The sequence below is a fragment of the Moschus berezovskii genome, chromosome 17 (genome assembly GCF_049115385.1).
Source record: "Moschus berezovskii isolate FMDL1 chromosome 17, NW_MosBer_1.0, whole genome shotgun sequence".
NCBI classification, from domain to species: domain Eukaryota; kingdom Metazoa; phylum Chordata; class Mammalia; order Artiodactyla; family Moschidae; genus Moschus; species Moschus berezovskii.
In genome coordinates this window covers 3767073-3778076 of record NC_142476.1, presented here as the reverse complement: position 1 = coordinate 3778076, position 11004 = coordinate 3767073, and the positions used below count along the sequence as shown (strand labels likewise).

At 51.1% G+C, this 11004-nt stretch overlaps 1 protein-coding gene across 1 annotated transcript; it reads left to right on the top strand.

Annotated features, from left to right (window-relative positions):
- Positions 1-607: 607 nt before the first annotated feature.
- FMOD (fibromodulin) lies at positions 608-10637 on the top strand. The gene is made up of 3 exons (XM_055420112.2): positions 608-742; positions 3401-4388; positions 9017-10637. Exons 2-3 carry the CDS (start codon positions 3410-3412, stop codon positions 9166-9168), a joined length of 1131 nt encoding a protein of 376 aa, XP_055276087.1. The 5' UTR covers positions 608-742; positions 3401-3409; the 3' UTR covers positions 9169-10637.
- The last annotated feature ends 367 nt before the right edge of the window (positions 10638-11004 follow it).

Here is an 11004-nt window from a genome sequence, read left to right as displayed (position 1 = left end):
GGGATCGAACCAGGGTCTCCTGCATTGCAGGTGGATTCTTTACCAACTGAGATATGAAAGAAGCCCTAGAGCACAGTAAGTGACTAACAAATATGAGAGTCCCTTTCTTCCCTTTTATCCCGGTGGGGAGAGAGAAATTCTACAGCCCAGACATGTCTACACTGGTCAGGGATGGAACTGGAGCCAGAGTCAGCCTCCCTGTGTCCTCTCCCTCATCCATCAGCCTAACCACTTGCCCACAGAAGACTCTGGAGCCCAGAAAGGTGAGCACTCACTCTCCAGTGGGACCCTGGGTTGCTGAAAGAGTTAAGATGCCTCTTGGCAAATCCTGGCCCTCCCTATCCCTGCATCTGCCCTATGGGTTTAATGAGAAATCCAGGCCTTTGTAAGAGAGGCCTGTACAAATAACCTCCAGCACACCACTAACTCATTCAGCAGAAAGAGACCCCAAGCTGCCAATGCTTCAGGGAAGATAAGTGAGTGGAAAGAAGGTGGTTTTTATAGCAATCCTGAGCGGTTGAGTGTGAGCTCCGCCTCTGCAGCAGCGCTGAGAAAGCCAGGATCTGGGCTCCTCAACCTCTCTCTTCATGACATCTGATCAGGAATTTGGGGGCGGGCCCTGGCCTGGCACAGGCGCGTACACTCTCAGTAGACACACTCACTCCTCTCCTGCTCACACGCTCTCCAACCAAGGAGGCCAGACAGAGGGACGTGGTCACTCTCTGAAAGATTCAACTTCAAGGTAAGTCTGTCATTTTCCTTCAGATTTTGTCCCTGGTAGTTCCATTAAAGGAGCAAAGGAAAGAGGCTGGGGAGAGGGGACAGGGCCCAGGGCAGAAGGAGCAATTCCTCCTTCCCCGTCTGGACCATGTCCAGGATGCCAGAGCAGGGAAAGGGAGTCCAAGGAGGGGGTTCCCACATGCCACCTTTGTCCACCATAGGACAATCCTTTCTGACTGTTAGGGAACCTTCAGCTTTCAGGTGTGAAAAAGTGAAGGACCAGGTATCTGGGGAAGCCAGCTCTGCCCCACTACTACTCAGAAAGTCCACCATCCTAGACCTGTGTCCTGCACTCTCTTCAGAGGGGCTGAGGCATCTAAACGCTCTTATATGAGGGGAGAGGGTTTTGTGTAGTGTGTGCGCTGCTGGGGTGAAAGGGAAAAAACACACAGAAGTGTTGAGAGTTGACCAGGTCCAAGGAACTGTGAAATGGGAACCTAATTCAGGTTACAAAGCAGCTTTTGGCTTGACCTCCTGGACTCTGAGAGGAAGGAGACATGGTTCTCTAGAATGGAGAAATGAAAGAACAGAGTAACTCCTGAGTAAGCTCCCCCCAACTCAGAAAGTACCAATCCTAGAAGCTTTCCACCTCACAAAACTTTGAGCACAGGAATGTCTCTAGCACTGGGGGTGGGGTGGAGAGGATTTAAGAGTATAAAGCCTGGAGCCACATTGCTGAGAGATGGGGAAGGGGTAAAGAGAGGCACAAGGTCCCCAGCAACCCCTTTCAGCAGTCATGACACCGAAAGAGAGTCAAGTGGGCGGGATGCAGGGCCCTGGAAGGCTTGAAGAGGAGGGCTGCTCTTGTCGGCCAAGTACCTAGTTTGGAAGGAGAAATGGAGACAGAGGCTCACTGTGCCAACCTCCAGACAGCCACCCAGGTCCTGCAGCTGCCCAGAGCCGAGCATGGAAAAATGTGCCACTGGCAGTGGGCCACTCTATCCGTTTTCTCCTGGGCAGTGCCAGGGCCCAGCCAGCGTGCCCAGGCAGTGGGTGGCTGGGGAGGCTCCCCAGGAACACTGTGGGCTCTTTGTCTGAGGCTGCTGAAGATGAGTAAGGCACCTCGTTCCTGGAGCCTGCAGGCTACTGGGATGAATCAGGCCCGAGGGATTCGCTCACAGGGGACAGAGAGGTCTGAGAGAGACGGTGGCCAGAAAGGGACCAGACTGACTGTCACCCCCAGGGGCCTTCTCATCAGCTCATGGGCTTTGATGTTGGCTTTTAGAGCCCTTTCTTTCTCTTGTCCCCAGCAAGGGCCAATAGCAACGTGAACAGCATATGTGACTATGCCCAGACCAAGAAAGGTTCTAAAGTTTCTCTACCCAGGGGTGACACTTGCCCCTCTGGAAGGTGCCCGTTGCTTGTAAGGGCTGTGCAGTGCTCTGGCAGTCGGTATCCAGAGTAAAATGTCCAGCCGGGTAGGCCACCCTCCTCTTCCACGCCTTCAGCTCCCTCTCAGGGGACACCAGACTCACACTTCTCTCCACGCCTCGCCTTCTCTCGTCTCACTAACATACAAGCTCAAGAGCAGTGAGCTGCCAGGCAATGTGGGGCCCGGCTACGGAGACTGGTAACCTAGAGGTCATCGCCGGGGGCTTCAGATGGGAGAGCAGGACGCCAGAATCCCATTCTAAAGTCATGTTCCCCTGGGCACACTCAAGAGTCTTCAATTCCTGTTCCATTATTTGATGTTCCTCGTTATCTCTCTTGGCCCCAGCTGGCTCTGGCATAATGTCCACGGTGGAGCGTGAGAAGTACTAACACTTTACTAGATGCCAAGGAAGACAGCCCAGGGCACTAAGACTTCACGCTCTCAATACCCGCTCTAGAACACAAGGGCCACACTGACGGGCCAGTGCCCCTCTGAAGGGAATCTGTATCTGTATGATCTCCCTTGCCAGCCAAGTTGCAAGTATAACCACACACTGCCAACCAGGGAGTTTCCTCACCAGTAGACTGTTACAGGTTCTGGCACTGTTACAGATGCTGGTGCCATAAGCCCAAGCTTTGTGATGGCTGCAGGGGACCACACCCTTCCCCAAAGACTCAAAACCAGAACTTCCCAAGTAGTTCAGATTTTCCCCTTTGAGACCTCAAGCCATTCCTGGGTGTTTCCCAGAGATATGGAAAGAGCCAGAGGGTTTTTTCCTTGGACTCTTGGGAAACATTATTCCCTGGGGAGTTCAGACTGGATGTAAATTCAGGCCTAAATAGAACCCACCACCACTCTCACTCCCATGGAAGTTGCTGTGGGCTTTCTAGCTTCCCTAACAGTACCTTCTGGTTGCTAGAGGCTCCTATGGGCCTGCTCTTTGGAAAAAAAAACTGCAATCCTTCCATTCAAGCTCCTTCTGATCTCAAAGGCTATGTTTCTGTGACTCTGTGAGCAGAGGGAAATGCACCTAGCTCCCCCAGGGAGCCAAGGCTCATCTGGACCAGCATGTAGAGGCAGCGCTGGGAGAGGCCCAGAGAAGGTGGGAGCAAGGACTCTGCTCAGAGCTGTTTTCTGCTGAAGGTCAGGTCTGCAGAGCTCAAAGCCCAAGGCTCACCTCTTCTGCCTCTCTGACTCCCTGGAGTCTCCTTCACACCTGATTCCTCTATTTTCTCTCCCTTCTTGCAGAAACCCAGAATGCGGTGGGCTTCCATCCTGCTGCTGGCAGGGCTCTGCTCCCTCTCCTGGGCCCAGTATGAGGAAGACTCTCACTGGTGGTTTCAATTCCTCCGCAACCAGCAGTCCACCTACTACGACCCCTATGACCCTTACCCCTATGAGCCTTATGAGCCTTACCCTTACGGGGGAGAAGAAGGTCCAGCTTATGCTTATGGCTCTCCACCCCCACCAGAGCCCCGAGACTGCCCCCAGGAGTGCGACTGTCCCCCCAACTTCCCCACAGCCATGTACTGCGACAACCGCAATCTCAAGTACCTGCCCTTCGTCCCCTCCCGCATGAAGTATGTCTACTTCCAGAACAACCAGATCTCTTCCATCCAGGAGGGTGTCTTCGACAACGCCACTGGGCTGCTCTGGATTGCTCTCCATGGCAACCAGATCACCAGTGATAAGGTGGGCAGGAAGGTTTTCTCCAAGCTGAGGCACCTGGAAAGGCTGTATCTGGACCACAACAACCTGACCCGGATACCCAGCCCACTGCCTCGATCCCTGAGAGAGCTCCATCTTGACCACAACCAGATTTCAAGGGTCCCCAACAATGCGCTAGAGGGGCTGGAGAACCTCACAGCTTTGTACCTTCATCACAACGAGATCCAGGAAGTGGGCAGTTCAATGAGAGGCCTCCGATCACTGATCTTGCTGGACCTGAGCTACAACCACCTTAGGAAGGTACCTGATGGACTGCCCTCAGCCCTTGAGCAGCTGTACCTGGAGCACAACAACGTCTTCTCAGTCCCTGACAGCTATTTCCGGGGGTCACCCAAGCTGCTGTACGTGCGGCTATCTCACAACAGCCTCACCAACAATGGCCTGGCCTCAAATACCTTCAATTCCAGCAGCCTCCTTGAGCTCGACCTCTCCTACAACCAGCTGCAGAAGATCCCCCCAGTTAGCACCAACCTGGAGAACCTCTACCTCCAAGGCAATAGGATCAATGGTGAGACGCTGGCAAAGGGGAGTGGGGAGTGCTGTCTGTTGCATTGGAAAGATCTGATTCCGAGTGCTGGGAGCAACACAGAAGAATTAGAAGTAGGAGAACCAAAGAATGTTGATGAAGCAAGTTAAGAACCCTGCCACATCCCCGTACAAAATGGTACAGAGTGGCATACTCTTAGACTACGTGGCAGTGTTAGGAAAAGTCACTGGGGAGTGGGTTGGTATGGAAGAAGAATTCTCAGACGAGGTAAGTCTAAATTTAGGTCCTGAGAGATAAATGGGTATGGGCTGGAGGAATACAGGACTGAGTCATCCGTAGAGGTGCCATCGCCACAGAGACCGGTCATTTATCAGGTCACTTTGAGGGGACAGCTAGGAGATTCCTGTGTCTAACAGGAAGGGGTCATGTGTCAAGCTGTGAGAAATGAGTTTGGAGAGGTTTGGGAGGGGGTGGTTCATAGACAGGGACATTTAAGTTGAGGAGGAAAGTGGGCTGCTAAGAAACCACGGTATCTGTACTTTCTCACTAACTCCAGAGAGGACAAGCTCTCTGTTTCGTCCCGATCAGCCTGGTCTTATGCTTGGATGCTTGTGTTTTAAACATGCAGCTGGTGGACGGGAATTTGTAGTCTCTCAGAGCTGCATGCGGCACTTGCTCTGGCTGGCTCTCCTGGAGCACGAGGAGCCCCTGGTGGCAGGACAGAGGGCTCCCTGGGTGACACGAGCTTGACCCCTGCCAAACCCTGCAGTGGTGAGCAAGCACAAGGCCTCCTGTTTCCCAAACACTCCCCAGAAGGCCCAACGGACTGCCTGTCTGTCTGTGAGAACCAAAGCCTCCATTTCCGACTGGACTGTCCAGGTGTCTTTCAGTCCCTCTCTGGGTCTTGTGTTCAGAATGTGCTTACACTGCACCAGAGCCTCTGATGTCTCAGCCCAGCAAGAAGGTGCTGAGCCAGCATTAACTTCTCCTCCTCTGCAGCAAAGTACCTCTCTCCCCGGGGGGAGGAAGGACTCATTAGTGGCCATTGGCAGAGGGCTTTGAAGTAGAGCCTGCTGAGAGCAAACAGCACCATCGCAGCATCAAAGCACAGATAGGCCTGAGGCCACAACCTCTCCATGGGTCCTTCTCTCTCCCTGTGCCCACAGAACAGATCACTCATTTGGCAAGATGTTAACAAGCCAGACAGCCCCCCGAGTGAGACAGGCACTGGCCCCAGAGGCGGACCACGGGGTGGGCAAGCTGAAAAGGTGTCTGGTTCTCTCCTTTGAAGTGCAAGACACCATCATGCACACTTCAAACTGTTCTGTATTTAAAGTCTCTCTTTCTTTGGGGAAGGTCTTCCTATTCCCAAGGCAGGTTCTCTAATCTCTTATATGTTGTATGATGTAAAAGCTTTGACATTTACTTGTAGCTGTCTATCATCCCACCCAGAAGTCACCACTACTTCCCTGCTACCCACTCTGAATCCAGGAGGAGTGTCACAACAGAAATGTCATACAGTATGCTGTGCTTTGTCAGAGTTTGACCTTGAAAATGTGACAGCAAGGAGCAGCTGTCATGGGAGAGAAGCCAAAAGTTACTGCCTAACTGTATAACCAGTGAAACTTGGGGTGGAAAAGACTCCATCACAGCATCTTGTCACTCTGCCTTCTTGCAGAACTGCATATGTCCTTTAAATATAAGGTGGTTCACTTCTTCCAAAAGCTCTGCCAAAGATAAAATCACATTAGTCAAGTGTTCTGAGGTCTTGCAAGAAAGTTTTTCCTAAGTCAAACCTAAAAATGTTCGATGTCTACCCCACATCCTTTCTTGCGCAATTTAAGCCAAAGCGCCTCTATCTGGTTGTCTCCCTCTGAGTCCTTTTTTGGGGGTAAAAAACACCAACACCTTATTTTTCTTAATTAGTGAATTAGTACATTAAAGGCTTTGGTTCAGGACCTGGCACACAACTGAAAAAGCACTTGCTTTTCAACACACAGTAACTATATTATAAACTTTTCCCCTCATTGCCACTTTGATGTTGCCAGATACAGTTTCATTTTATCTTTTGCACTGCAAAGATGGGAAAACTGAGGCACAGAGAAGGAAAAGCAATCTCTTCAGGTCACCCAGATCATGTAGTATAGCCTCTGCCTTTAACATCCGAGGACTGAGAGCCAGGCTTCTCTGGCTGAGAAAGGAAGGAGTACATCTTTGATTCAGACCACCAGCAGGAAAGTGGGCTCCCCAAGCTCAGCCACTCATCTGGGCAAATGTGAAGGAGGTCTCCCTGCAGGGGACCCAGAGCAGGGGTGGGTAATGAAGGTAGGATGGAAGCAACCCTTTGAGAAGAGAGCTAAAAAGACAGGAGCTGAGTGCAGGGGAATTAAGCCTGGCTCTCTCCCTCCCTGCTTCTTTCTTCCACTAGTGTCTCCCTCAGTTTTTCCAGCCTGGCAACAGCAGGAAACAGCTCAGAGTGTTATTCAGTAGCTCTGGGATCCAGTGGAGCAGGGCTGGTACACCAGGAGGAATTTGGAAAAACTTATGTCAAAATTTAATCTGGGATGGAAAGTGTCCTCCAGCATCTCCAAGCAGAAGCCCCTGTCCTACTCATGAACTTAGAAAGGACTAACACGGGGGCTCACAGTGCTCAACGTGTAGATAGAATCTATTTATGCTGAGTGTTGAGCAGCTCCTAAATATGCCCCATGTTTATACTTGAACAGTTGGGAGCCAGGACTTCAGCAGACAGTCTGAAGGCCCCAGGCTGCTGTAGAGAATCCATTGTGGAACCTCTAAGTGCAGTCCCCCAACACAGCTGGAAGTGATATTCCAGCCAGGCCACTTTGTTTTTCTCTCTAGCTAAACCCACTCTGCCGGATTAATGCAGATACCACAGACCCAGACTTGACTCAGCCTCGACTCTGCCCCAACCCGTCCATTCGGACGTCACTTGATCTATTCCCTGGGACCAGAAAGGGAACCTCCAAAAGCACTCTGGGTCTCCACCCGACCCTCCCCGAGTGCTCTCTAAAGAAGGCTATTTCCCATTCTTCTCATTATTCTTTGGTTTTTCTGTCTTACATTTGTAGCACATGTTAATTGGCTGCAGACTTACCCAATCTCCTCTTGGTCAGTTCTTAATAGAGACTGAAAACAATCACTCATGCTAATTTCAAAAACAATTTCTTCATGTAGAGCTTACTCTTCATACCCATAACCACAATGCCTTTGACAGTCACCCCAGGAAGAGAATCAGGAAAGCCTTCCTGCCACTCCTCCTGCCCAGCTCCAGGCTGACACACAGCTCCGGACCACTGTGGCAAGCAGAGGAATGCCTCTGGTGGAAGCAAAAGCAAGCCAAGCTCTGAGTCTGCCTAAGTGTTACAGCCCTCAAGATGTAGCCTACCAAGTCCTGACAAATAACCTCACCCAAAGTCCCTCTGGACCTGAGCCATCTTTCTGATGCTTTCACATACCATATTGAAGGCAGCCTGTATGGGCACCAACAGCTTTTCGGTGGTAACTTTTGCTGTCCCTGCTGGAGTTTTGGGGCTTCCCTGGTGGTGCTAGTGGTAAAGAATCTGCCTGCTAACACAGGAGACGTAAAAGATGTGGGTTCAATCCCTGGGGTGAGAAGATCCCCTGGAGGAGGGTATGGCAACCCACTCCAATATTCTTGCCTGGAGAATCCCATGGACAGAGGAGCCTGGTGGGCTACAGACCATGGAGTTGCAAAGAGTCAGACATGACCGAAGGCTGGAGTTCTAGCTGAGCTCTTGTTTTAATCCTTCAAGTTCCTGACCCAGTAGGATAGAGACAGAGGTAGCTGATTTGTCCAAGAGAACAAGCAGAGGGAGAACTGGGTGAGTGGTAGCTGAAGGACTTGTGTTTAAACCAAACAGAACGATTGTATCTATTAGGATTACAGGACTTGGAGGGTTGAGGGAGAATCTTCAAACTTCTTTTGAGATTACAAAAATGGAGAGTAAACTAATCATATTAAATGCAGGAGGCAAGGAAATTATTTGACTTTTGAGCTCCATGGCAGCTCTGTTCATCTATCTCCTTAAACCTCAGGGCCTAGATCACTCCTTTGTACTCAGAATGTACATGGGACAACCCCCTCAAACCTCTGCACTCAGAGGCACTTGTTTCTCAGTCCAAGTTTTCTCTCTTTAATTTCTTTCCACTTTCTCTATCTGCAAGCTGTTAGGAAATATTCAAGATTTAAGTCCTTCCACCTACCCAGTCTTCCTTCTCAAAGCAATTGGGAAACGCCCTCCTCCTCAAACGCAATCAAGGGAGAACTTCAAAGCTGCTAGGGTTCCCCTTTGACTGCCTTCTGCTGCCACCTGCTGCCCGCAGAGGGGAAAAGACCAAGGCCCGCCAGGAAGGACCTTCCAGGGTTTTGGGGGGTTGGGGGCGTGGGTAGGAGGTGGAGCTATGCAGGCAGGCGGAGACCTCACTTTATCCTCGGCTCTGCTCCGGAACGGGTGCAAGTTTGATTCCGATCCTGGGAAGCGCCTGCCCCACCCAGCCAAGTTCCCTGCTCCCCTTAGAAGCTTCACAGAGTCCGTGGGGCTTTCCTGCGGTCCCAGTCCCCTGATCTGGGCTTCTCCCCATCCCTGCCCCTCTTGTGCCCACAGAGTTCTCCATCAGCAGCTTCTGCACCGTGGTGGACGTCATGAACTTCTCCAAGCTGCAGGTGCTGCGCCTGGACGGCAACGAGATCAAGCGCAGCGCCATGCCCGCCGACGCGCCCCTCTGCCTGCGCCTGGCCAGCCTCATCGAGATCTGAGCGCCACCGGGCGCAGGGCCGTGCCCCTACGCCTCTTTGCATTTGGCTTGATGGTTTGGTTTGGCTTTTGCTGGAAGGTCTGGGACAGACCGTGTGACAGAGGTCCATGGGCTCACTCTCTAGTCTTCTTCCCTGTAGGCAGTTTCAGGTGAAGTCAGGGGACAGGCAGCCTTCTGCTGAGGTACACAAAATGTCCGCTTCCAGGACAGAAGTGGTTGGCAGAAGGTATAAACCCTGAAGTCCCAGTCCCTGAAATCTCATTACCCTCAAGGTCTTCACAGTGATCTGGTGTCCTGAACCATTGCCTGAGCAATAGAATAACTGTGCTTTTGAAGTCATGTCTGACTCTGAGGGCAGCACCTGGCTGCTCCCCTGCATGCTGGGCTGGTCGTGCTGATACTCTGGGCTCCCACTTGCTGCTTCTCAGATATACCTCTTGCCCAACTGCCGCCTCCTCAGTCCACCTCATCTACTCAACCATGCCTCACAGACATCTTAGGTAGAGGCAGGAGAAGCCAAGGCATATGTACAACTGCCCAGTGACTGCTCAGCGAACTCACATTGGTGGCTGAGCTTGGAAGGACACCAAGAATCACCTTTACACCAGAGGTCACCAGTGTGATGACAATATTCCAGGCTTGATGTGGGAGGAGACAGCCAACGTCAGACTTAGCTAAATGTGTGGGGCTATATTTTAGCAACTGGGCAGTTCTTTGAAAGTGGGTCAGACTTCAGAAAAGGAAAGCGACCTGACGCTGCTTATTATCAGCATCCATAATGGGGGCAAATACACCTTGAATTGGCTGAACTGAGGAGGCAGCCCCGGTAGTGTCATTCTTGCCCAGCACTCTCTGCATTCCCAGCAGCTCCCTACTTGGGTTTTTATCTTCAAAGGCAGAGGCCATGTGGTTCTCAAAGTATGAGAGAGGTAATTTGTCCTCTTATGTAAGCAGAAAGGTCGATAATCTGATTGGAGAGACAGACTCCAACCAGCCCTGGACTTGCCACCCTCATTACTGAAGCTGGCTGTTGCTTTATAGCTTGGCTGGAGAGCAATTAATCTTTCCCATTTCTGAAAGTAGTGCTGCCTGGGGACCTAACCCCTGCTTTGTGGGGTACCACTGGGATGGGGCCATCTGGGCAACCATGGGCAGAGACTGTTTGAGGAGAGCTCCCTGCACAGATGCCGTTGCTTCCCTGATACTGTGTATGCTTTGAAGCAGTTCCCTGAAGAAAGAAGAGGGGATCCTTGAACGATGTTCTTGGCTCCAGAACCTCAAATCCACAAAAGCCAAACCAGCTCATTTCAACAAAGAAGCTCTGATGTGAGGGGCAAGGCTGCCCCTTGCCACAGGGCTCTTCAGAAAGCATCTGCATGTGGACACCATCATGCCTCTATAAAGGATCCTTATTACAAGAAAAGCATGAGTGGTGGCTAACCCAACCAATAAAGTTATTTTACAATTGCACTTGAAAGAATGGAGTCAATCAAGGCAAACACAGAGAAAGGTTACTTTAAGGGGACCTACTGGCATCACATAGGCCTCAGACTGGAGGAGCCCACATTTTCATCTATTCTGCTTGGGCAGATGTAGCTAAGGGTTTTTTGTTTTTGTAAGTCAACTGTATAAAATCTCCACAGCAAACTTTGTGCTCTGGAAGTTCTTTAAATCTAACTTCAGTTCCACTAGCTTCACATTTCCTTCCGTTTGGTCTCCAAGAGATAAAGAAAAACTGTTTTGCTTTCCACACCTCCCCCCTCCCCAAGTCATTCTAACATTTTTCTCCTTCAATCATTCCCCCTTCTCTACCCAGTAATCCAGGCACTGGTGGGTC

Coding starts and splice junctions, on each gene's coding strand:
- FMOD (XM_055420112.2), top strand. CDS start 3,410: ATGCGGTGGGCTTCCATCCTGCTGCTGGCAGGGCTCTGCTCCCTCTCC. Junction 4,389..9,016: donor CCAAGGCAATAGGATCAATG/GTGAGACGCTGG, acceptor TTGTGCCCACAG/AGTTCTCCATCAGCAGCTTC.